Source organism: Meriones unguiculatus, chromosome 6 (genome assembly GCF_030254825.1).
Source record: "Meriones unguiculatus strain TT.TT164.6M chromosome 6, Bangor_MerUng_6.1, whole genome shotgun sequence".
NCBI classification, from domain to species: Eukaryota; Metazoa; Chordata; class Mammalia; order Rodentia; family Muridae; genus Meriones; species Meriones unguiculatus.
In genome coordinates, this window is record NC_083354.1 from 86989330 (window position 1) to 87014473 (window position 25144).

Consider the following 25144-nt stretch of genomic DNA (forward strand, 5'->3'; position numbering starts at 1 on the left):
CAGACTTCATGCTCCAGTCTGGGCATGCAGGTCGAGTGGCAGCACTGACTTAGCAGGCAGCAAGGTGGCATGGCAGGCTGGGTGGTGGCCCAAACCCCCAGGCAGTCTGGGATTGAACCCTGTTGTTGTCACAGCTGCAGTGTCACTAGTTACACTTCTCTTCACCATTCCATTCCATCTTTTTTCCAATTCCATGAAATTTTTTTTAAAGGTTCTTCCCATAAGCCTGCCTTTGTTTAGCTATTTTGGAGATACTGTATGCTCTGCAGGCTCATCCTCCACCTTGTGTCTCCCTGAGAAACCTCCCTGGGTCAGGCTCCTTGGAGAAGATCCCTAGCCCCACTGTGTTGATGGCCACTATTATCTTGACTGTCCACCCCAATGTTTCATCTTTTAAATAAGGTTCCTGACTGCTTTGTGTGGGCAGAGCTTCATAGGTGTGCAATCTGTAGTTACACAGTGTCTCAAACGCCAAAGTGCCTTGGTGCTTGGCTTAATGCTATCTTGCAACCTGCAATAATAACTTTAGAGCAAAGGACTCAAAACTTTAATTTTATATAAGTACTGGCACATTATATAACCAGTCCTGGAAGTGGACAAGTTAATGGCATACTTCCTATAGTGTAGCATGTGATTTATGAGACTGCTATATTATAGCAACTACTGCAGCCTCCTATTTGTTCTTTCACTGAGAACTGAATTTACAGCAAACCTCCTGCCATTTCCTAAGGAGAATTAAGTATCTTCATGGGCAGTTTGTACTGGCTGGTTTTTTTGTTTTGTTTTTTGGGGTTTTTTGTTTGTTTGTTTGTTTGACAACCTGACAAAGCTGGAGTTATCAGAGAGGGAGAAGCCTTAGTTGAAGAAATGCCTCCATGAGAGCTACCTGTAAAGCATTTTCTTAATTAATGATCAATGAGGGAGGGCCCAGCACATTGTGGGTGGTCCTGGGTTCTATAAGAAAGGAGGCTGAGCAAGCCAGAGGAATTAAGCCAGTAAAAAGTACTCCTCCCTGGCCTCTGCATCAGCTCTTGCCTCCAGGATCCTGTCCTGACTTCCTTCAGTGATGAGCACTGTTGAAGAGCAAGCCAAATAAACCCTTTCTTACCCAACTTGCTTTTTGTTGATGGTATTTCATCACAGCAATAGAAACCCTAAGACATAGTCCAATCAACCCACTGGACCACTGCAAACTTGGCTGCTCTCTCATAACAGACTGTATGCCAGAAACAGACAATGAAGCTGTTCCCCAAACCTAAATGATTACAAAGTGTGATGTGATACTTAATGTTGTAACTAGCTAGATCAGGATATCTGACTGAACGTGAAGTTTGCTAGTTTAGCTGGGCTGGCTGCCAACAAGCTCCTGAGACGCGCCTGTCTCACCCCCACCCTCCAAAACTGAAATCAGCAGAGGCACAGTGTTGCACCCAGCTTTTACATGGAAACTAGGGATCTGAAGTCAGATCATGTTCACAAAACAAACACCTTCATCAACTAAGCCATCTTTCTTCATACTTCTTAAAATCTTTACACAGCAAGATATTCAGTATGTTTTTATTTACAGCATTCCAAGGAAATAAAATGCTTTAAAATAAAATGCATATATAAATATAAACAAACCTGAGTTCATTAAAATCAAATTTGATTGTACAAAAGTAGTTTTCCACACTGTGAAGCCAAAAAGTAGGTAATTAACCAGGGACATTCAAAGTTCCTTTTGTAAACTTCTTAATAGTTTTAAGAAAGTATTTATTTATGTGTATGTGTTTGAGTTGTAAATGTGGACTACATGTGTGCAGTGCCAGTGGAGGTCAGAAGACACAATCAGATTCCCTAGCACTGGAATTAGAGGTAGTCGTGACCACCACGTGTGTGCTAAGAGCAAAACCATGGTCTTCTGCAAGAGCTCTTAACCTCTGAGTCATCAATCCAGCCCCATCCAAGTTTTGTTTTAAACATGCATTACAAACTACCAGAAAGGTCAGTGAGATGACTGAGCAGATAAAGGCATTTGCATTTGCATTTAAGTCTGATGGTCTGAATTTGATCTCTGGAACCCACACAGTAAAAGGAGAACAGACAAGACACTTCCAAGTTGTCTTTGACCTCCAGGGATACATATAATAAATATTCATACATAAATGTAGAAATAACATATTAAAAATATTTTAACTTCTAAAAAAGTCAGGTACAGTGGCAGACAACTGTAATCGGTGACTTGGAAAACTGGGGGAGAATTTCAATTTAAGACTAGGCTTGGCAATGTAGTAAGATCCTCCAAAATTTTAAAGGGTGTAGCTTAGTTATAGAGTACTTGCCTAGCACAAACAAGGTGCTTTATTCATTCCTTAGTATCAGAAAAGGGAAGCTACTGAATACCAATATTTGTATTATTTTCAACTATACTAATATTTATATAAGTCTATTACTATTGAGTTCTCAAATAATTGAGAAAACTCTCTAAGAACTATTTTTTAAGTGGCATTCCAGATGTACTTACCCAAAAGAAAATTTTCTGGCTTCCAAATAAATTTGGTTGATCAATTCTCGAGTTGGTGCTACAATAATACACTCTGGTTCCTGAAGTTCTTTAAAGCGACTGGCAGTTATTCCATCCCTCATCATGTGCGCCAAAATAGGCAAGAGAAAAGCTGCCTAGAAGTTAAATTAATTAATTTACAATGTATATTTTTGTCACTACCAAAAGCTAATCCTACTTTATCGCCCTTAAGATCCCCTTCCATCTTGCTCCTAGATTTCTGAGAACTTAGCATAACTTCTATTACAAGGAGCTACCCAAGTCTTCATAGTCATGTTATTCAACATAACATGTTTGACAAAATTAATCTAGCTCAACAAAACATTAGTCTTTTAAGAAAATAAACATATCTATGTATCCTAAACAGTAACATTAATTATAAAGAATGTAGGTATAATTTCACATGAACTACTACATTTAAAAAGTTAACATGAGTTTTTAAAAGAGCAGTAATAAAATTATCACAGGAATTAGTAATATTATTATTATAAACTTCAGGCAGAATACAAAGCTGAAAACCATAATTTGGATTATACACATGTTTCCTTGAGGCACACACAAACAGAAATTCTTAATGAAATATTTTCAAATCTAGTCCAAGAATATCTTAAGAGGACATGCCATTACCAAGTTCACTTCACCACAAGAATACAATGTTTGTTTAACATAGAAAAATTCATAAATATCTAGAGTAAATCTAAACAAGGTCTACAATTAGAGCTCCAAAATACTGAATAGAGATTGTCAGGGACTTGTGGAACATTTACAAATGGATGAGTTACCTAAAATACTTACAGAGTAAACACAATTCCCATCAAAATTTCAATGACATTTTTCACACAACTAGAAAAAAATCTTAAAATTTATATACAGAAGATCTCTAATAGCCAACACACTCAATTAGAACAATGCTTGTAGCAACATAATGCCTGTTCTCTAACACTACAGAACAATTGTAACACAATCTATAAAGTGCTGATACAAAAGCAGACATGTAGTCATCATAACAAAATGCATATAGTACTGACAAAAGAGCAGACATGTAAACCAATGTTAGAACAGTAGACAGAAATAAATCCATATACCTTACTGCCTACAAAGGTGTCAAAGCATACATTAGAAAAGAAGACAGGCTATTTGAACAAATAATATTGGAGAAACTAGATATCAACATGCAGAAGAATAAAACTAAATCCATTGGATCTCACCCTGCACAAAAATGAATTAGAAAAGAATCCAAGTCCCTAATGAAAAACCTGAAACTTTGAGATGTAAAAATAGATAAAACACACTTCAAGATGCAAGTATAGGCAAGGATTTTTCTTTCTTCTTTCTTTTTCTCTCTCTTGTTGGTATAATGTTCTTTTAAAATGTATATGCCTTACCCTTGTTAATTCAAATGCTGATTTCCCCACCCCCAACTCTCTGGTTTCAATCTGGATATTGCATTGTGATACTCACTATAAGCATCCCGTCTCAACTCTTGTGTAAAGAGGACACAAATAAAGCAACTAGATACAATGTTGTGCAATGGGAGGAGCCAGAGGACAGGAAAGAGGGGAGGAGCTAGAGAACAGGAAGGGGCGAGAAGGAGGAGGAGCTCGAGGAGAAGAGAGCACCAGGAAATCAGAGCACGAGGAGATCAGAGCTGGGATACAAAATGAATACACTGTAATTAATATAAAAATTTTAATTAAAAAAACTTAGCCAAAAAAAAAAAAACATTCTGGTAATATAGAAAACAACCCCAAGAACTGACTAATGAGACTACATGAAGTTGCCAGGCTTCTGTACAGCCTACAGAACGAAGAAAAACGTTTGCCAGATATATACTATTATATAGAGAGACTATTATCCAGAAGGTAAAAACTTCAAATTTTAAGTAACCTCTAAAAGCTTCCATCAATAAATGGGCAATAAACTGAATCAATCATCTCCCAAAGAATAAAAATGGCTAATAAACTTAGAAAGTGTTTGTTCAATATCCTTACCCAGAGAGACGCAAATTAAAATTACTTTCAAATTTCATCTCATCCCAGTGGGGATGGCTATCAAATGACTCTTATATACTAACTAGTGACAGTGTGAGCTGGTGGCACCACTATGGAAATGAAATATAAACATTTCTAAAAAAAGAAAAGAAAAAGAGAGAGAGAGAGAGAGAGAGAAAGGAAGATGACTTACAGTCTTTCCAGACCCTGTTTGAGCACAAGCCATCAAGTCTCGTCCTGCTAATACAATAGGAATGCTGTATTTCTGCACAGGCGTAAGCTTAGTATAGCCAGCTTTAGCAATGTTGTTATTCAATGTCTGACAGAGATTAGCTTCTTCAAAAGTCTAAACAGGTAAAGAAGTCAGTAATTAAATGATAAACTGCACACAACATATGCTCATCATTTCATAAACATATTCCATTTAAGGGAGTTTTAAATTTTGATTCCACTTTACATACCAATATACCCCACTATAAATAAACAAGAACCTATTTTCATGACATGGTGGAAATACTTCCCATAAACATTGCTTGTAAATACTTTTTTTTTTTTGCTCCCTTAAACCCTATGAGAGAGAAAAAACCTCTGATAAGTAAAAAGGCTCATTGTGAAGATAAGAATAGAAAGCTTCTGCCATTCTCCTTACAAAAATCTACTTACCATGGCTAGAGAGCTGGCTCAGCAGGTAAGAGCACTGGCCGCTTTTCCAAAGGATTTAAGTTCAATTCCTAGAACCCACATAGAAGCTTACAACCATGTGTAATTACAGTTCTAGGGGCTCTGATGCCCCCATCACCACAGCCACTAGGCAGGCACATAATGGACAGACATTATACCCAGGCAAAACAGCCATATATATAAGAATAAATTCCTAAGACCTACTTTTTTCACATAGTTAGGATGTGAACATTTGAATCTCTAGAAAAAGTAGCCTTTTCGCTAAATTTAAACAAATTTCTAATATGGTATGGGGAGTATTCCAGCACTTTCTCTTTTGATACAGCAATCCTACTGAAACTGGTAAACAATGCCTCTCAATTTTCATTAAAGAATTCTAAACACTAAAAGGTAACTTTAATATTTATAGCAATTGAATTATACCATATATTTTTGTCAACATAGAAATAATACACTGACCAAAATTGCTGGTGGTGCATCATGTCCAGATACTTCTACAAGAATGGTGTCATATTTATCAAAGTTTATGCCTGTCTGATAATGTGCAAAGATGGCGTCCTCATCCTCTGGTGGAGGAGGTGGTATATATGTCACTTTTGGACCTTGGAATATAAATAAAAAACATCTTTTACAGACTAGAAGTACAAAAAAGAAAATTACAAAAACTGACAAAAACCAAATAGAAAACACTGTTGAATACTACTAAAATTTTCATTTTGCAAATGTTTTTAAATTTAACCACTAACCAAATGTTTTAATTTAATGTTTTAAAATTAACTTTTAAATATTTTTAACCTTAGAGAAATGCAACATATAGTCAATTAGAGAATACAAATGTCATGTACCCTGAATATCACTGCTTTCTCCTCCTTCAGCTTCTGACTTCCAAGAATCTTAAAGGGAATAAAACCAAAAAGATAAATGTGAATTGAGAAATAAACAGTACTATAAAGATCAAAGCTTTTTCCAAAAAACAAAAAAAAAAACTTACTCTTTCCAGAGCCTGTTACTACTTCTTCATTTAAACCTTTGTAACCACCTAGTAAAGAAATTCAGAGTGGTAATTAAAACACAAAGCTGTGAAAGTCTTCACTTTTACTATCTTCAAAGAGGACAAGTCTTAAATTAGTTGAGAATTGAACACAAGACCTCTGGAAGAGTAGCCAGTGCTCTTAACCTCTGAGCCATCTCTCCAGCCCTTAAAGTCACTTCTTACAAGTGGTGTGTGAGATAGAGGCTGTAGGCACAGTTCAGTGCCAAAAGTGTTCCTCTGATGTGCACAAGTTCCTAGCTTTGCTGATCCCCAGCATGAGAAAAAAGAAGGAAGAGAAGAGGAATAAGATGGGAAGATGGGGAGAAAGGTAGCCAGAGAGAATCTTACACAGTTTAAGGTTATTCAGTATTCAACATGATGGTTTAATATAGATTATAGACTGAACTACGGCTTAAGCTCTGAAATCCTTTCCCTGGTCAGCAAGAAATGAAACTAACAGTGTGTTGGGAAGTGCCTAAGACCATCCCCCAGCACGAAGGACCTGCTGGGAGAACTCTCAGATTACAGCCACAATCATAGCTATAATATACTGAAGTGGATTACTAAAGCACACACTCAGCCAAGGAAAGAGGAACATGGGTCAAGTTTCCCAGAGCCTTCTCTATTGGTGTTAAGAGTCTTGACAACACAAGTATTTATCAGAGCAGTTCAGAGATTCATCCAGCATTTTCACTAGGGAGTTAGTAACTTATGTACCTCCAGACCCTCACAGAAAAAGCCAAGTATGGCAAGCATTCAGTATAAACCAGTGTGTGAGTGTGAGAGTGTGTGTGTGTGTGTGTATGTGTATATATGTTTTTTTCAAGAGAGGGTTTTCCAGTGTAGTTTTGGCTGTCCTAGACTCACTTTGTAGACCAGGCCAATCTTGAACTCACTGAGATCCACCTGCCTCTGCCTCCCTGAGTGTTGGGATTAAAGACATGTGCCATCATGCAAACTAATGATTTACTCTCATCAATTAGAAGAATAGAAATCTTTCCCAATTCCAAGTTCTCAGAAGTTAGCTAAATTAGCTTAGCAATCAACCTGACTAGATTAAGGAAGGGATGCAGAGCCTTGGCTCCATTCTTACTGATAGGACAAAAGACAGCCGGAGGAAGAGAGGATTCATTTTGGCTCAGCTTTACGTACAGTTCATTGTGGCAAGGAAGTCAAGGCAGAAGGAGCTTGAGGAAGATGGTCACACTGCAATAGCAGTGAGGGACTGGAGAGCAATGAATGCTGGTGCCACAGCAAACTGCTTTTTCTTCAGTCTAGGATCCCAGCCTACGGCACAGTGCTGCACATACTCAGGACCTCCATTAACCTAGTCTAGAAAATTCCTCACAGACATACCGTAAGTTTGAATCCCAGGTGATTATGAATCTTGTCAAGCTGACGTTATCATAATTTCATCCCTTGTCAACTTGACATTAAAATATATCACCTTTGAGCTGTCTTTTATCCTTTGTCCCCATAGATTCATAGCCAACTCATATTGCAAATGCTTTGAGCCACACTTCAAATATCCCCATAGCTTCAACAACTCCTGGATATTTCTGATTCTCCTTCAGTCAAGCTATAAACTTCTGTGGATGATCTGATTTAACTGGATTTTAACAAACTTTTTTCTATATTGAAGAATGTAAGAAGCCAGGGGCAGACTGCGACTTTGAATGCTTTCAGACTAATGATTAACAAAAATCAAACAAACTTTATTGGTCTACTAATATGCAAAGTATTTTAAGTTTCGTACATTACTTTAATATTTATGCTCTGGGGAGAAAACTTGTTGAGAGTAAAAAAAAGTCACATTTATATAACAGTTCACTGTTATCTTTCCTCTATTTTTAGATCATGAAATGAAAAGTATATTTTAATAATATAAGAAATCTCAATATTTAATATCAGTATAATATCCCAGTTTATGGTTTTATTAACTATTTATTGATGAATTTTAGGTGATTTTCAGGTTTTATTTATTATAAAGAAAACTCCGTAAGTATTCACGCGCATGTGTTTACAAATACTTCTTTCATATATACGTCTTACAATGGAACTGCCAAATCAGAAAGAAAATAACCTGAAGGAACTTAAATAGGCCATGTAAAATTCCTAATTATTAGCTGTATAAAAACAATGACAGTTACCTTTATCACAACCAATTTAAGGTGACAGAAGTCAGGTGCAAACTTACCTCGTCCAGTTCCACTTCTTTGGTAAGTGTCGCCACTGCCTGGAAGACATTGCATTGCGACACATGTAGACAGGCCCCCGCGCCCCAGCCTCAGACACACAGGGAGCAGGGCTGTGTCCGACGGCCCTTCACTATGACCCCTAGCCCCTTCGTTTTCATTTTGTAGAACTCTTTTAAACCTTACCTTTCCAACATTTTCTCTTGTAATTATGTTCTTTTTCCCATTTCACCTCAAATCATCTTCCCCTATTCCTCAGAAACTTTCTTTGAAACCAATGCAAGCCTTTTTTTCCTTCTTCTAATTAAAAGTATCTACTCACCTCTTAGCCACTCAGAAAAATTAATTCATAGTACACCAGTTTTCTAAGAGAGGCAAAACTACCCATGTATTTTTGCCTACTTAACAAGGAAATGGGGGAAATTGTGAGCTAGCCTCAGTATACTTAAACATACCCTCTTGCTAAAAGCATAAAAACATGAATATTAGTCCTCAGCAATAGTTTCATTTCTCACCTGAATCACTTGCTACTGGCTTCCTAGAACCAAAAAGGCCACCGCCACGCTGTGTCCCCTGATCTTGGTCATATTCACTATCTTTATTTGAAAGAAAGAGAATTCAATTATGTTTCTTTTAACAAGGTTTTACAATCATTTAGTAAAAAGTCCAAGTCACAGTATTATAGGTTAAAAGATGTATAAAATAGCATAAGAATCACAATGTGTATTTTTCTAAGTGTTACAAAAAGGATTTCTCTACAAATTATATGCTTCAATTACAAATAACTTCCTCAAAAAAATTAACGTTATTTCATGAATAAGTTAGGGTCAATGCTATATTCAAACAAAATTCTCCTCCCCACACATGGCAATTTTATTGAGCCAAGAAAGCACACTGCATCATTTCACTGCTTATACACCAAAACATCATCCCTGCTCCTACTGTTGCCAAATCTAACATTATTGGTCCTGTCCTGTAAAGACCCTTTGGAGGCCCTTTTTTTTAAGGGCAGTTTATTCAATCCTATAATTTGTTTAATGAGTATTACAAATGTATTACTGTCAGTTTGTAAAATCATGAATGCACTCTCTTAAGAAACACATCTATTCCAACAGTGACTTCTGAAAAATAATACTTTCTTTCTAGAAAATGTCAGCTATAGGATTTAAAGTAGAAAGCCATGTTGGTGAAAGAATGTATGAAGGGGAGAGCCAAATAGAAAACCACTCATTTATAAGGTCAGCCTTAGTTCCCAGGCTCCGAAACACCTAATAATATATAATGCTTTATAAAGACTTGGTAACAGAAACTTCTGAACTATGTGTTCCAATTTAATATTCAGTTACCCATGTTTTTAAAAATGACACATGAAGTGGGTGATTAATTTGTATCTGATACTCTACTAAAATATTAATACAATCCTCATAGCAACTTTGTGCAAATAGGGTTTTTAAAAATCATTTCCAACAAATGAAGTGCATCTTATGCAATCCACTACTAACTTGGTCTTCCTAGACCAAATCCTCCACGGCAACCTCGGAAGCTACCTCTTCCACCTCTTCTGAATGGCCCTGATGCTTCTGAGTCATTCCCATCTTGATAGCCTAGATTAAAACACACACAAGAACAGTACAAGTAACAACAACAAAGGAATATTGGAGACATGGTAACAAAATTTAATATTTGCATAATTTAAATGGTTTTAAACTTAAGGAGTTAACAGAGCTAAATTTTCAAAAGTCACAACTGTCCTATAAATGTTCTGCTTTACCAATATGTTGTTAGGACCAGAATAAAAGACATTGCTTGAAGACTCAAAATCAAGTAAAGCAGCATGTCGCCTGAGTAGAACAAGTAAGTCGTCACAGCTGCACCACGAACTGGATTTCTACTGCAGCATTAAATCTGGATAATTTGTAAATCCCAGTATGTTTTAGTCCCATTTCCCTCAGAATCTAGAAATGAGCAAGCCAGAAAACTCTACGAATGTAGACTTGTATACCAGCTAGCATGTAATATTTTTGTTTGGAATTATAGATCCTAAAATTATAAACTAGATGCTTTCTCAGCATACTACCAAGGTTTGACTTTTATTGCTGATCTATGCTTTTACTGTACTTTCAATTTTTATTGTATTTTATTTAATAAGGGAAACTGTCTATAACAAATTCTATAGCATACTTTTTGAGTTTACTTTCTGGTCTTACTAAGTGATCAGTATGCATGTACTTTCAATGTATGCTGAGAAAGCATCTAGTTTACAATTTTATGATCTATGATTCCAAACAGAACATTTACATGAAGCTTGGTAGCTGGTATATAAACCTACATTCTTAGTGGTTTCTGGCTTGCACATTCCTAATTTCTGAGGAAAATTGGACTAAAACATACTATAATTTACAAATTAATTCCTTACAATAAGTTCACTCTTACTACTCTACATTAAATTATATTTTGTTTCCTAACTCTCTATCAGCTATGTCTGGGATAACATTATCTTTCTCTTTTCAATTCATCAATGAATATATTTACTGATATTATGATTACTGACACATGAATTTTTATTTCTACCACCTTATGGTATTTTTTGTCTTCACTTTTTTTCAGTTTTGTTGTTCTCTTTAGTGTTCTAATTAATTCATGAACAGCTGTGGAAATGCTTTTCAAAAAATCAATCGTTTATTTACAAATGCAAAATGTGTAACATACCTTCCTTGTAAAATTCAATGTCTTTGGAAACTGGTATTTCAGCTGATGATTAAGTGGGAGGTTAGACTTTCTAATTAAATTATATCATTTTCCCTTTCCTCTTTCTCACTCTAATCCTTCCTATATACTCCTGTCCTTACTCCTTCTCAAAATCATGGCCGATTTTTATTTAATTACATGCATGTGCCTAAATACATAAATACAAGCTTCACAGTCTGTTTAGTGTTGCTTGTATATATACAAAATTAGGGTTGACTGATTAGTACTGGCTTACCAGTTGGGGGTGGTCATCCTTGGAGAAAACATTCTCCCTCTCTCAGCATTAGCTCAGAAAATATTTAAATTATTTTCTTTTTTTTAATTTTTTTAATCTTTATTTTTTATTAATTACAGTTTATTCACTTTGTATCCCCCCATAAACCCCTCTCTCCTCCCCTCCCAGCCCCACCCTCCCTCCACCTTCTTCTCGCTTGCCCCTCCCAAGTCCACTGATAGGGGAGGTCCTCCTTTCCTTCCTTCTGATCTTAGTCTATCAGATCCCATCAGGAATGGCTGCATTGTCATCTTCTGTGGCCTGGTAAGGCTGTTCCCCCCTATAGCCTTGTTCCTACAGAGATCTGACTCCTACCAGATTTTCTCATTGGTAAAGCATACACTCTATTTTGTCCTTTCTCTGATTATCCTTCAATTTTACTCACAGACAACTTTTAGCTGGGTGTGGTAGTACACACCTTTAACGCAAGCACTGAGGAGGCAGAGGCAGAGGCAGGCAGGTCTCTGTGAGTTTGAGGCCAGCTGGATCTACAAAGTGAGTTCCAGGGCAGCCAGGACTGTTACACAGAGAAACCATGCCACAAAAAAAAAAAAAAAAAAGACAACTTTCAGTTTCAGTTTATTTTCCTTTCAATGTGGCAATGAACTTAAAATTTTCATTAGCGTGTATTTCAGTTCTTTAGTATTTAAAACACCCTTAACCAGTATTTGTTTAAGTTCACTAATAAATTTACCAATTTCATACTTCTTGCCTTACCAATGGTTTTATTAGACTTTTTTAGTATGTGTGACACTGCATGCATGCCACAGCACTCATGCAAGTCATAAAACAACTTGCCAGTTGATTCTATTCTTCTACCATGTGGGTCCCACAGACTAACTCCGGTCATCAGCCTTGTCAGCCATATGTGCTTACCCAAGCATTCATCTTATTAGCACTCGTCACTGATGCTTACCTCCTCCCTTGTCTTGTGTTCAGTTGTCTTCTTCTGTCTTTGATTTTGTAGTTAATTCTATAACACGCGGGGAGCTTTAAACACTTTTTATTTGAATGGCATCATTTCTCACTGGCTCCTAAATATCTGAATACAGCAGTTTGGATTCAAAGCTACTCCCCACTCAGCACTCTGAATACATTATTCTTTACTGTAGCCTAATTACTTTTATGTAAGAAAATTCTGTTGTCAAGATATTGTTCTGTTGCAAATGAATCTCATCTCCTGCCCTTTGAAACAGTTTGATTTCAATATATGCATGAGGGTAGGAATGTTTTTATTTAATTTGCTTAGAACTTTTATGACTAACTGGAAGTCTTATCTGTTCTTTCTAAATAGTATTCTTTCCTGTTTGGCTTTCCTTTGTTTTCTCTTAGAAGATATTCAGGCATATGCTTGGCAAGTAAACATTCTTACTCTGTTTCCAACCAGTTAACTGCATAGTTTTACATTTCCATTATAATTTCCTCAGATCTATTTTGATTCATTTTTTATTAACTTATCCATTATTCTTTAGAACTTTAGTCATGCAATTATTTGCTGTAAGTACATGCTGGGTCCCCAAATCTATCCCCCCTATGCTTTAGCACCTTTAGTATCTTTAAGCTTTATGTCTCCACCTAGACTAGAAACAAGCATTTAAAGAAATATACTCTTTTCCTCCAGAATACACTTCTTTCATGCCAGTTCTAACTTATATTAGACTATTAACTAGAGGGGGAAGTAACCATGGGTGCTTTGCCCATGCTGAAGGCATAAACTCTCTGGTCCTATAATCTTAACAATTACCTGTTAAAACATATAGGTTGAACGAAAGAGCAAAAGACAAAATTAACAATAAATCAAACAGACCCATACTTTCTTGAAGATGTAAACTAAGAAAGGATTTCCCTATGTGTTCCAGGCCATCCTTGAGCTCACTATATAACTCAAACGAGCCTCGAATCTGCAGTAATCCTTTGCCTCAGCCTACAGATGTGAACCATAACACCCATCAGATCCATACTTTCAATAGAAAAGAATATCAAAATATAATGAATTAGTAGTGAATACACATTATATTAACTTTTAATTAAAATATGGACAATTAAAATATAAACCAGCATCAACCAGTCAAGGGAAGATAAATATATAGAACCATATATATATATATATATATATATATATATATATATAAAGTAGAACCATCCTTTGCCATCCCATAATTCTACATTTTTCCAGACTTTGAAAGAAATTCAGTAAAATGTGCTTGCTAAATTTAGGTATCCATACACAAGTGTTTATAACAGAGTACTCCTTACTTTTCTGAGTCATTAAAATTTTTTTTTTACCTTTACAATTCTTATTTTAATTCTCGTATTGTGTAAATGACACAGAGTGTAAATAAGCAGCTTGCACCTTATTCAGGCTTAGTGAAAATTATGTTCCACTTCATAATATTAAGAATTGCTATAGTTTTATAATATAGTTTTGTTTATCTGTTGTATCTAATATTTTAGGTTTTTACTTAATCATTTTTTCTTTTTTTATCTTATTTTTTTATTATTAGTTACATTTTATTAACTCTGTATCCCAGCTGTATCCCGATCCCTCATTCCCTCCCAGTCCCTCCCTCCCTCCCTCATCTCCTCCCTGCCCCTTTCCAAGTCCACTGATAGGGGGGACCTCCTCCCCATTCATCTGATCCTGTTTTATCAGGTATCTTCAGGACTGGCTGCAAAGTCCTCCTCTGTGGCCTAGCAGGACTGCTCCTCCCTTGGGGGGTGGGGAGGTCAAAGAGCCTGCCATTGAGTTCCTGTCAGAAATAGTCCCTGTTCCCCTTACTATGGGAAACCAGTTGGTTACTGAGCTACCACGGGCTTCATCTGAGCAAAGGTTCTAGGTTATATCCATACATGGTCCTTGGTGGAGTGTCAGTCTCAGAAAAGACCCTGTGCCCAGATATATTTGGTCCTTGTGGAGCTCCTATTCTTTCCACGTCATACAAACTCCCTCTTCTTTCATATGATTCCCTGTACTCTGCCAAAGGTTTGGTTATGAGTCTTAGTATCTGCTTTAATACACTGCTAGGCAGAGTCTTTCAGGGGCCCTCTGCGGTAGGCTCCTGTCCTGTTACTTGTTTTCTCCTACGTCCAATGCACCAAAATATTTAAAAATTAGCTACTTTTAGTGTTGCTTCTTAAAGTAACATTATCATCTGGGGAGAGCAGTGCTAGGAAATCACACTCAGGCCTTATGCAGATACTCTACCACTGAGCTATACCTCCAGCTCAGACAGTAACATCCTAGAAGGAAACAGTCTTGAATTTGAAGATAAGAAGGGATGTGGTCTATAGTTCATAAGCGTCAGTCTCTGATAGTGTCTGGCAACAATCTTCAGAAAGGAACACCATTGTCCCATGTTCTGGGATTAGCCAGATTGTACAGCAGAGTGAACATATTGGAATCAGCTGGCTAAGCATATAAATATAAAGTATTAATTCAATGAAAAGTGGTAGGCACCACCAAGCACCAAGATCTCAAATGTAGAAAGTGTTTAAGGACTTCATAATGAAAGCCAAAAAACTGTGACTAGAAAAATACAGGAGCTTGTACAGTAAACACTGTTATCCAATGAGCTATCTTTTCTGCTTTTGACTCCTACTTTATATAAAAAAAAATAAATGCAAACCAAAAAGTATAATGAGGTTCAATAACAGTTCAGTAGAACCATTCAAACGAAAAGGGAAAGTGCAAATTATATAGATTTGAGGGAATATATCTTAGTATTATTAACTCTGAAATGTTTTATAATAACTTTTAAAGATAAAACTACCCATAGCCTGTTAATTAGCAATTCTATTCCCAGTACCAATAATACAACACTAGAACTTCACAACATCACTTCCATAGTAGCCCAAACTGCAAACAACTCCAATGCTTGTTATTAGAAAGAAAAAAAGAATACTCTCCAGCAATGTTAATGATCGAAGGAGTAATAGCATGAATGGCCCTTATAACACATTTAACAGAAGCAAAAAACAAAACAGCATCTCCTGTATTAGTTCCTTTGTATCAAGCAGAAAAATAGACAAAATTATCCTTTTAGAAGTCAAAATAAAATTAACCTACAGGATGCCATTGTCAGTGAGTAAAGATGAATATGAAAGGCGGGTTTTTCTGAGGTGCTAGTAATTTCTATTTCTTAACCTAGATGTGGTGAGTAAATTTAGGTGTTCAGGGTTTTTGTTTTGTTTTGTTTTGAAGTATTGAGTTACCTCACAATGGTGTATTCTCTCATACCACAAAAAAGCACACATACAAACATATTCGCCAAGTGGCTATGTGCTAGCTTCCTATTTTAAAATGTGTGTGTGTCTACAAAGAACAGGAATCAAGGATACACTAGAAAATGTCTATACCCCAGCTAATCATCCCATACTGCTTGTAAGTCAGAAATAAGGACATACTGCTCCAAATGACTTCCGGTTTCCTCATTTAAATATGAATTAATCTGACTTAGTAAAGGGAACACAAAAACATTCACCATTCTCCAGAAAACAATCAGAATATTTAAAATATAATAATCTTTTCCACACATTTGTCATAAAAAACCTGGTTGTAAGAAACAGAAGGAAGCTAAGCAATGGCACACACTTTTAATCCCAGAACTCAGGAGGCAGAGAGGCAGGTGGATCTCTGTGAGTAGATGCCAGCCTAGTCTACAAAGTGAGTTCCAGGACAGAGCAACCCTGTCTCAAAGAACCAAAATGAGAGAGAGAGAGAGAAGAGGAGGAGGAGGAAGAGGTGAAGAAGGAAGAAGAGGAGAAGAAAAATAGAGGAGCAGGAAGAATGCGGGAGGAAGGGAAAGAGGAAGAAGAGAGGTGGGGAAAGAGAAAGAAACAGAAGGAAGAGAAGCAAGGCTAGGGATGTAGTCAGTGGTGGGTAACCTAGGGGGTACAACAGGCCCTGGGTTTGATGACTAGCATTGTTTTTTTTTTAAAAAAGAGTCAATGCTAAAAGATGTGTTTATTTTCATTTTTTTCTCCACTTTTACACCTTTGCAAAATTATAAGGCTTAATTTAGGAGACAGCCTTTCTTCAATCTGAAATTGAGTGATTAGCTTCTCTAGTGAAGGAAGGAGAGCCTTCTGTTCAGACAGTAAGTTATCTCAAGGGCTAAAGAAAGCATGCTCCCAAGTCACAGCATCATGATGTTCCAAACAGAAAAGCCTTTATCACAGATGTGCATAGGTGAGTACTCATTCTATCCTAAGTTCACTGGGTTGTTTTTTAAGGTATTGCTGCTGTTTTTTTAACATGTCTGTCTATATATTCAAGAAGTATGAATGTACCATCTCACTTCAAATTTGTTAGCGGTAGAATTAACAAGGCATGGTGAACTATCCTGAGACTTTGAACAACAAAAAAAATATAATGTGCAATTTCTTGCCTCTCCCAAATTTTCAATGACCTTTTTCAGAGACAAATACATTCTCAGTTCATCTAAATTGTAAATGACAAGACACTAAAAATTCCTCTTCCATAAATTATGGCATTTTTGAGGTCCTAGGGAAAAACCAGATAACCAATGACATCAGAGAAGGACGGGTAGACGAGGTGGACCTAGTATGCTCTAGTATTAGAAGCAGGAAGCATATACCAACATATTTTTCTTAAAGGTTTTCATTACTTTTCTTTCAGTCCTTTTACAGTCAGTTTTGTCAGTTTATTTTTGTCTTACGAACAAATTGTTCAAAGAATTGTCCTTACCGCCTCTCTTGGAAAATCCTCTGTTCCGAGTCTGATTCTCTTCACAGTCATTATTAGACTCTTAAATAGAAATGCAACATATGAATAGCATCTAGGTAACTTTAATGATGAAAGAGCTAAGAGCACAAATGCAATAGGAACATTTTTCAGGTTGAAACATAAACATTGTAATTCTTAAAATAATTTTAATAGAAACATAACATTGCTCAGGGTAAACTGTCTATATAGAATAGCTTTTTTAAATGTCATCATTTCTTTTTCAATAATTTGTCATTCTTAATAACGCTAGAGAGTGGTGCTTTCCTAAATTCATGCAAAGTTTGTCTCATTTTTCCTAATTAAGTAACTCAATTACTCAATGGCCTTTCTGTTTTAACGACATTACAATTACACTTCAGTGGCTTCTCTGAACAGTGGTATGAGGATCAACCACTACACTGATGGATATGCAAATGAACTCGGTGAAAATAAATGCCTAAGCTCCTTTCCCAGAGTTTATTCTCCAACTGCTGCGTGAGAACAAGGAATGTGCAATTTTTTAAACCTTAAAACTTTTATGTTATTAATGTAACTCTTAGCACTCCAAAGGTTCTAAAAAATTGTATTTGGGTAGTTTCAAGCTATCTTATACATGTCACTGATGTCCGGTATTCAAGAACTTTAAATGAAGAGCAATGATGTCAAGTGACCTAACAGCTTACAGGCTATCACCTAAACTCCTGCACAAAGTAACCATCTAATTAATAAGTTTTGTTTTATATTTAAAAAATGATCCTGAAAAACCAAACAAACAAACGATCCTGATACCTACATGAAGGCCTCTCCTTGACTATTTGAGCTTTAGTAGTTAGCATATTTTTATGTTTTAATTGATTCTTTGGGGATTTCATATTATATACCCCTACCACATTCACTTCCGAGTCCTTCCTTGTCCCCAATACCCTTTTTACCTATCCCCTCAGAAAAAAAAAAAAAGTTCAGTTTGTGTTATCTATATATTCACCAGGGTATGGTCAAACTCTCAGTGGCTGGCTCCCTAAATGGAGGCGAGTCCTTTCCCTCCTGTACCCCGCTGGAAGTCATCTACTGTCGAGGTTGATACTCCAGCATCCTATGACAATTTTTAAGAGTTCTCTCTGAATGGCTTCCTGTCTAGGCTGTTACTATTTATTGGGGGAGGGCCAGGGGTAGAGGTAAGGGTTGTCATAGAAGCCTTCCATGTGCTTCTTTCTCGACTGTGCATCTGCAGTCATCAGCATAACTGTGAAAGTAGCTTATTTGGCCTAACAATGAATTATTATTCATTATTAGATGAATTATGGGCTTCCACATGGTTCTGGTGTCAGCACACACCACAGAGCTCCCCTTTGCAGCAGGGCCACAGACCAGAAGACCTTCAGATGCAGTCAGCATGTATTCTCCAAGAGTCATCTAACACAGCTTTCTCAAAAAGAAGATTTAAGAAAGGTAACTGAGAAAGAAAGCGCTTTTAGAAAGACTGACTCTGAAATAATGAATGAGCTAACACACACTGCCTTTGAGGAAAACAGACTTTAGACCACCTTAGTGCCTGGCAAACCGAAAGACGACTTACACTACCTTTGGTCAATTATTCCCCTAAAGCAAACATGTATATATTTTGATCGCTTTAAGAAGTAAAATAGAATAAATGCCATTAGGTGAACTTGGATGAAAACTAAGTCTATACTATTTTTGTTAATTTCTTGTGAATTAACTGTTTAGGAAAAAGTTTAAAATAAAAGTGATCTTTGTGGATCTAGACGATAATAAAGCCAAGCACAAACGGAAATTAAGTATAATTAAATAGTTACAACATATGAATTGCATGGTATAAAAATGATGTCATGTATAACTTAGGCACCTGGCACTATTCTAAAGGGATATTTAAAATTAATAATTAATTAATTCTAAATTCTTTTTTGCCACTTTCCTATTAGTTAGAAACAGAGTCTAAATACATTTGCCACGATGGTCTTAAACTCCTATGCATAAGTAATATTCCTATCTTTTTGTTTTGCTGTGTTTTTTGTTGTTGTTGTTGCTTAAACTGTCCTGGAACTCTCTATGTGAACCATGCTGGCCTTAAACAAAAAGAAATCCACCTACCGCTGCCTCTCAATTGCTGGGATTAAAGGGATGAGCCACTATGCCTGGCTTGATTATCTTATCTTAGTGTTCCTACAGCTAAGACTGGAAAACATGTCATCACATCCATTTTTGTCTTGCTTCCTTAACTTTAACCATCACAAACTTTGTCCAGTGGCTATAATCCTCATTTTAAAGAGAGAAAAATATTAAAAAAAAAAAAAAAGAGTTAAATATCAGACTCAGAGCCAAACTTTGGGCAGAGTGCAGAGAATCTTATGAAAGAAAGGTGAGATAGAAAGACCTGGAGGGGACAGGAACTCCACAAGGAGAGCAATGGAATCCAAAAATCTGGGCCCAGGGGTCTTTTCTGAGACTGATACTCCAAACAAGGACCATGCATGGAGATAACCTAGAACCCCTGCACAGATGTAGCCCATGGCAGCTAAGTCTTGAAGTGGGTTTCCTAGTAAGGGGAACAGGGACTATCTCTGACTGTACTCAGTGGCTGGCTCTTTGATCACCTCCCCATGAGCAGGGAGCAGCCTGACCAGGCCACAGGGGAGGACAATGCAGCCAGTCCTGATGAGACCTGATAAGCTAGGGTCAGATGAAAGGGGAGGAGGACCTCCCCTATCAGTGGACTGGGGGAGGAGCATGGGAGAAGAGGGAGAGAGGGTGGAATTGGGAGATGAGGAAGGCGGCTCCAGATGGGATATAAAATGAATAAATTGTAATAAATTTGGAAAGCTAGTACCTAAGTAAAATGGGAAGCTTTCGAAAGCCAAAAAAAACAAAAAACCTGGGTCTCAAATTTCAGGCACCCAACTCCAAAATATTTGGAATATTTGGCCATTATCACCTCAATATTCCAAGTGGGGAAAAGAGTCATAAAACACTAGATGTGTTTAGCAAAAGCTGCCATGGTGATCTTAAACCTGTCACTGGATTTGTCTACAAGCCTAGACTAAAGGGACTTGATCCCTATGTGTCATTTTTATCCTTTGGGAGGAAGTAAGAATGAAAACAAAGAGCCTAAAGCAAAAGCCATTTTGGAAAACTTTACCATAATGAAAACTTGATTTTTGCTCTTCTACTATTTGACCCATGATTGCTAGAATGAATTTAAAAGGAAAAGTAGAAAATTTGTGGTTAGATGGAAACTATCTTGATTATTATAATGGCTAGATTTCATTGTCAGCTTGACTAGATTTGGAATCATGTAAGACCCCAACACTGGGCATATCTCTGAGAATGTTTCCAGAGAGGCTTAAGGGATGAAAGAAGATCCACCCTTCATGTGGCTACCATTATCCATGTGCTGAAGTCCTGAACTGAACATAAAAGGGAAAGGTGAGCTGAGCGGCATCAGTATCTATCTCGCTCACTGTGTGTGCATCCAGCCTGTCACATTCCCACTGCCATGCCTTCCCGCATGACGGACTATGTTCTTGAAACAAACTCCCTTAAGTTGCTTTTATCACTAAATAAGAAAACACAATATAACTAGTAAGTAGGTTAAAATTAATAAATTTAAACAAAAGTACCCCAAAACTAGAGAAAATTTGTTTTGTTTTTTTTCTGAGACAGAGTTTCTCTGTGCAGCATTGGCTCTCCTGGACTTTTAGATCAGACTAGACTCACAGAGATCTGCCTGCCTCTGCCTCCCTGAGTACTGGGATCAAAGATGTTCACCACCATGCCCCACTAGAAAAATTTCTTCAAGATTTTTTTCGTCATGAACACTAATTCTATGTTATATAGGTTTTCTCTTGAATGGGGCAGGGTTAAAAGCAATGGCTGAAAGAAACCATCTTAATTGGTACACTACAATCAAATCTTAAACCGGATATGCTGGCTAGTAGTCCCAGCACTGCACTCAGAAGGCTGAGGCAGAGCTGCCATAAGGCCATCCTGGGCTACAAAACAAGCCCACATCTCAAAAGCAACAAATTACCCAATCTCAATTTTAGGAGTTTTAGAGATCGTGTTTAGTCCTAGTTTTGAGTGGGAATCAAAGTATATACTCTAACAAGGTCCCATTCTCTTTCCTCCAAATACTGGGGATGGAACCCAGGGTCTTGTGCATACTAGACTGCCACTGAGCTCTAATCCAATCTCAAACGCCTAATGAAGAAATGACATTTTTTAAATATTTGCCACAAATCTTAGTTCTTTTACTGACAGCCTAAATAGCCCACAAAATGGATGGCCTCCATCCTACAGAGCTATCACCAGCTTAGGATGAATAATTTGTCTTGGTATCACTAACTAGCAGGTAAGAAGGGCCAAGAAGTCCATAAACTCTAGAACTCAATGTCAGGAACATTCCATAGATCAGTGGTAAAAAAAAAAAAATCATAATGACTAGAGATGCTTTTTAATATACAAGTTTGAAAACACCACACAAATCTTGCCAATCAGACTTGACAAAGCAATGTCAACCTTCTGCTAACATCATTCTGTTCTCATCATGCTACTTCCCCAGAGCTTTAGTACCTTAGACATGCTTTTAACTTAGAGCAGAGATTCACTTTTTCATCAACTTCCTCTTATACTTACTTGAGTTTAAACATAAATTTTGCATGTATATGTGTGGAGTATGTATGGCGTATACCCAGCACACACGGAGGTCAGAGGGCAACTTTCAGGACTCAGTCATCTTCCTTCCCCCATGTGGTCCTGGAGATTGAACTCAGGTCCATCAAGTGTAGCAGCAGCTACATTTACCCTACAGTGGAGTTTTAATTCTTGACTTACTTTTTCTACTTCCTATCCCCTTTTCTACAGATATAACAATTTCCAAAGGTTGTACTTCATAGATTAACTAAGGAGGTTGGCAAAAATGCCAAGTAAAAGATGCCTAAATTCTGTATCTACGTACTAGATCTCTAAAGCTGCCTTCATGAAACTGTGTATACTATAACTTATGACTGGACTTGAGTAAAATTGTCAATCTGAATCTCTCTAGTATGTGCTTCCAATAGTGTATTTTTTAAAGTTGCCACAAAAACACAACTTACCTTTCCAGAAACCAGAGTTATCACCTTCTTCAAACTTGTTATTTAAAAAACCTATATAAAATATAAAAAGAAGCTGCAAATCTCTGAAAATTTTTCCTTTACCTTTATAGTTTTGTTTTGTTTTTTTTAAAAAAAAGTTTTTCAGGACTGGAGAGATAGTTAAGAGTACTTACTGCCCTGTCACAAAAGCAGGGGTTCAGATCGAGCACTCAGCATCAGATGGCTCATAAATACCTGTAATTCCAGCTCCAAGGAACCTGACACCCATACCATGTGCACAGAAACACACACAAAATGCACATACACATAAATAAAATCTTTTTAAAAAGTCTTTCAGGGACAACCAATTATGATGACCCTTCAAAATGAGATAAACTATATTCAACTTCGTATACAGACATGGAATTACAGCTAATTCATATTATACTAGAATTTCTGCCTCTATCAGAGTATCAGCTCTATTAAGTTTAAAAACTGTTTCAATAAATTTTATGTTATATCAAACATCTTATATTCCTCCTTATATACACAGGCAAGACAATAGTATGTTATCATTATAACCATTATTTATTTTTTATTCACAATAACAAAAAATTTTAATTTGGGGCTGAGGAGATGGCTCAATTGATGATGAGTTCAATCCCAGCACCACTATGAAAAAGCGGTATGTATCTATAATTTCTGCACTGAAGAAGCAAGAACAGGAAGATCCCTGGGGTTTAGTGGCTAGGCAGTCTAGCCAAATCAATGAGCTACAGGTTCAGTGAGAGAGCCGTCTCCAAAAATCTGTTGACTCTTAAAATGTTCCTGAATGTTAAAATACTCAAGGAGCTAGTACGGTGATGCATGCCTGTAGCCCCAGCTACTTGGAAGCTAATTATAGAGCATCACTTGAGTTCATCGGCTAGATACCTACCTGGGCAGCATAACGACACCCCAGCCTGTCCGACTCTCTCACACATAGAAAAGATACTTGAGGATACATACCTTAAAATTAAATATCAATATGGAATGCCTGTCAATCATTATCTAAACTATATTATAAAGTGCTACAATTGGGTTTCTTTAATATTAGACCTATCCAGTTATTGGAGCAGTTGTTCAATTTATACACGTGATATATGTGTTACCTAACATCCTCAAGTTGAGCCAAATATAAAGGTCTTCCCAGCAATATTGGTTGTAAAATTTTACAAGTAATTACCTCTGTTTCCAAAACCCTTTCCTCTTCCAAAGCCACCAGTTGTAGGTGCATTCTCTCTTTTACTAGACTCGCCAATATCTGAAAAAGTTTAGACAGTTAAACTTCTTAACATGCAAAATTCTAACTTTGGGCAGAGTACAGGGAATCTTATGAAAGAAGTGGGAGATAGTAAGACCTGGAGAGGACAGGAGCTCCACAAGGACAGCGACAGATCCTAAAAGTCTGGGCACAGGGGTCTTTTCTGAAACTGATATTCCAGCCAAGGACCATTCATGGAGATGGCCTGGAACCCCTGCACAGAGGTAACCCATGGCAGTTCAGTATCCAAGTGGCCTCTGTAATGGGAACAGGGACTGTCTCTGACATGAACTGATTGGCCTGCTCTTTGATCACCTCCCCTTGAGGGGGGAGCAGTCTTACCAGGCCACAGAGGAAGACAATACAGCCACTCCTGATGAGACCTGATAGACTAGGGTCAGAGGAAAGGGGAGGAGGACCTCCCTTTTCAGTGGATTGGGAGAGGGACAGGGATGAGGAAGAGGGAGGGGAGGACTGGAAGGGGAGGGGAGGAGGGAGGGAGGTACAGGGGGAATACAAAGTAAATTAACTGTAATTAATAAAAATAAAAATAATTTAAAAAATAGGGATGAACTTTATTTAGGGTTAGATGACTTTTACAGAGGGGAAAAAACAATAGTAAAGGGACTTAAAATAATAATATATTTGCAAAGTTTATTTATTTATTTATTCATGATTCCAAAGTAAAAATCATACACCTACTAGTAGTAAAATATAAGTTCTACCTATTGTTTTACCTTTATCAGGAGTTTGCTTTATGATTTCTCTATACTGAATCCTCCTCACCTCAACAGACCAAGACATTATATTCAGCCCACACGATATTCTTCACTACTGAAAATTTTGTATTTTACTTTGTGTTTTTACTGCTCTATTATTTATTGTATTGTTCTATTGTTTGTTTCTCTAGTATGGCTATCATTTCCAAACTTCCTACTTTAGAAACATTTCTTGGGTGCTGGAGAGATGGCTCAGAGGATAAGAGCAGACATGGCAAACATATCTTTAATCTCAGCACTAAAAGGAAGAAATAAAAAGATCCCTGAAAGTATACTCTTCTACTGTATTATACTTCATATCACATAATTCTTGAAAATTTGAAGATACAGCTACATTGCTAATTCTCTTCTAAATACTAAGAGAATACTAAGTTTCTACTGTTAGTAGGAACTAGCAAAACCAACATTTTAACTGTTTATCTCATGTACGTGATTAATTAGCTCAAAATAGCTGAGTGTGGTGGCACATGTGTCTGATCCTAGCATTTATGAAGCAGAGGCAAGAGGATCACTCCAAGGCTGGTCTGGTTACAAAAGTACAAGGCAAGTAGGGCTACAAAGTAAAATTCTGTCTTTAAAACTGGGAAGGGGAACCCATCAATTACATGATCCAAATCATCATTGTATGTTAATATGTAGATATTTTAAAACAAAATGTATATTAATATTTGAAAAATAAATTGTTAAAAATTAGTAGCAAGAATACTCAAATATAAAATTCAAATTTGTGCTTGCATATAAATAAGAAATTAGGTTTTCCAACAGTCAGATGAAATACTTTAA

The 25144-nt window shown here is 36.8% G+C and overlaps 1 protein-coding gene across 1 annotated transcript in view; it reads right to left on the bottom strand.

Moving 5' to 3' along the window:
• Ddx4 (DEAD-box helicase 4) overlaps positions 1-25144 on the bottom strand; it is a 59795-nt gene that overhangs the window by 21996 nt on the left and 12655 nt on the right. The window contains exons 4-14 of the mRNA XM_060386153.1: positions 23505-23582; positions 22301-22351; positions 17172-17231; positions 9945-10046; positions 8958-9038; positions 8445-8483; positions 6206-6253; positions 6060-6107; positions 5674-5816; positions 4727-4879; positions 2504-2658 (exon numbers count right to left, since the gene is read on the bottom strand). Of these exons, the coding sequence (XP_060242136.1) occupies positions 2504-2658; positions 4727-4879; positions 5674-5816; positions 6060-6107; positions 6206-6253; positions 8445-8483; positions 8958-9038; positions 9945-10046; positions 17172-17231; positions 22301-22351; positions 23505-23582 (958 nt within the window). The remainder of the gene's footprint in view (positions 1-2503; positions 2659-4726; positions 4880-5673; positions 5817-6059; positions 6108-6205; positions 6254-8444; positions 8484-8957; positions 9039-9944; positions 10047-17171; positions 17232-22300; positions 22352-23504; positions 23583-25144) is intronic.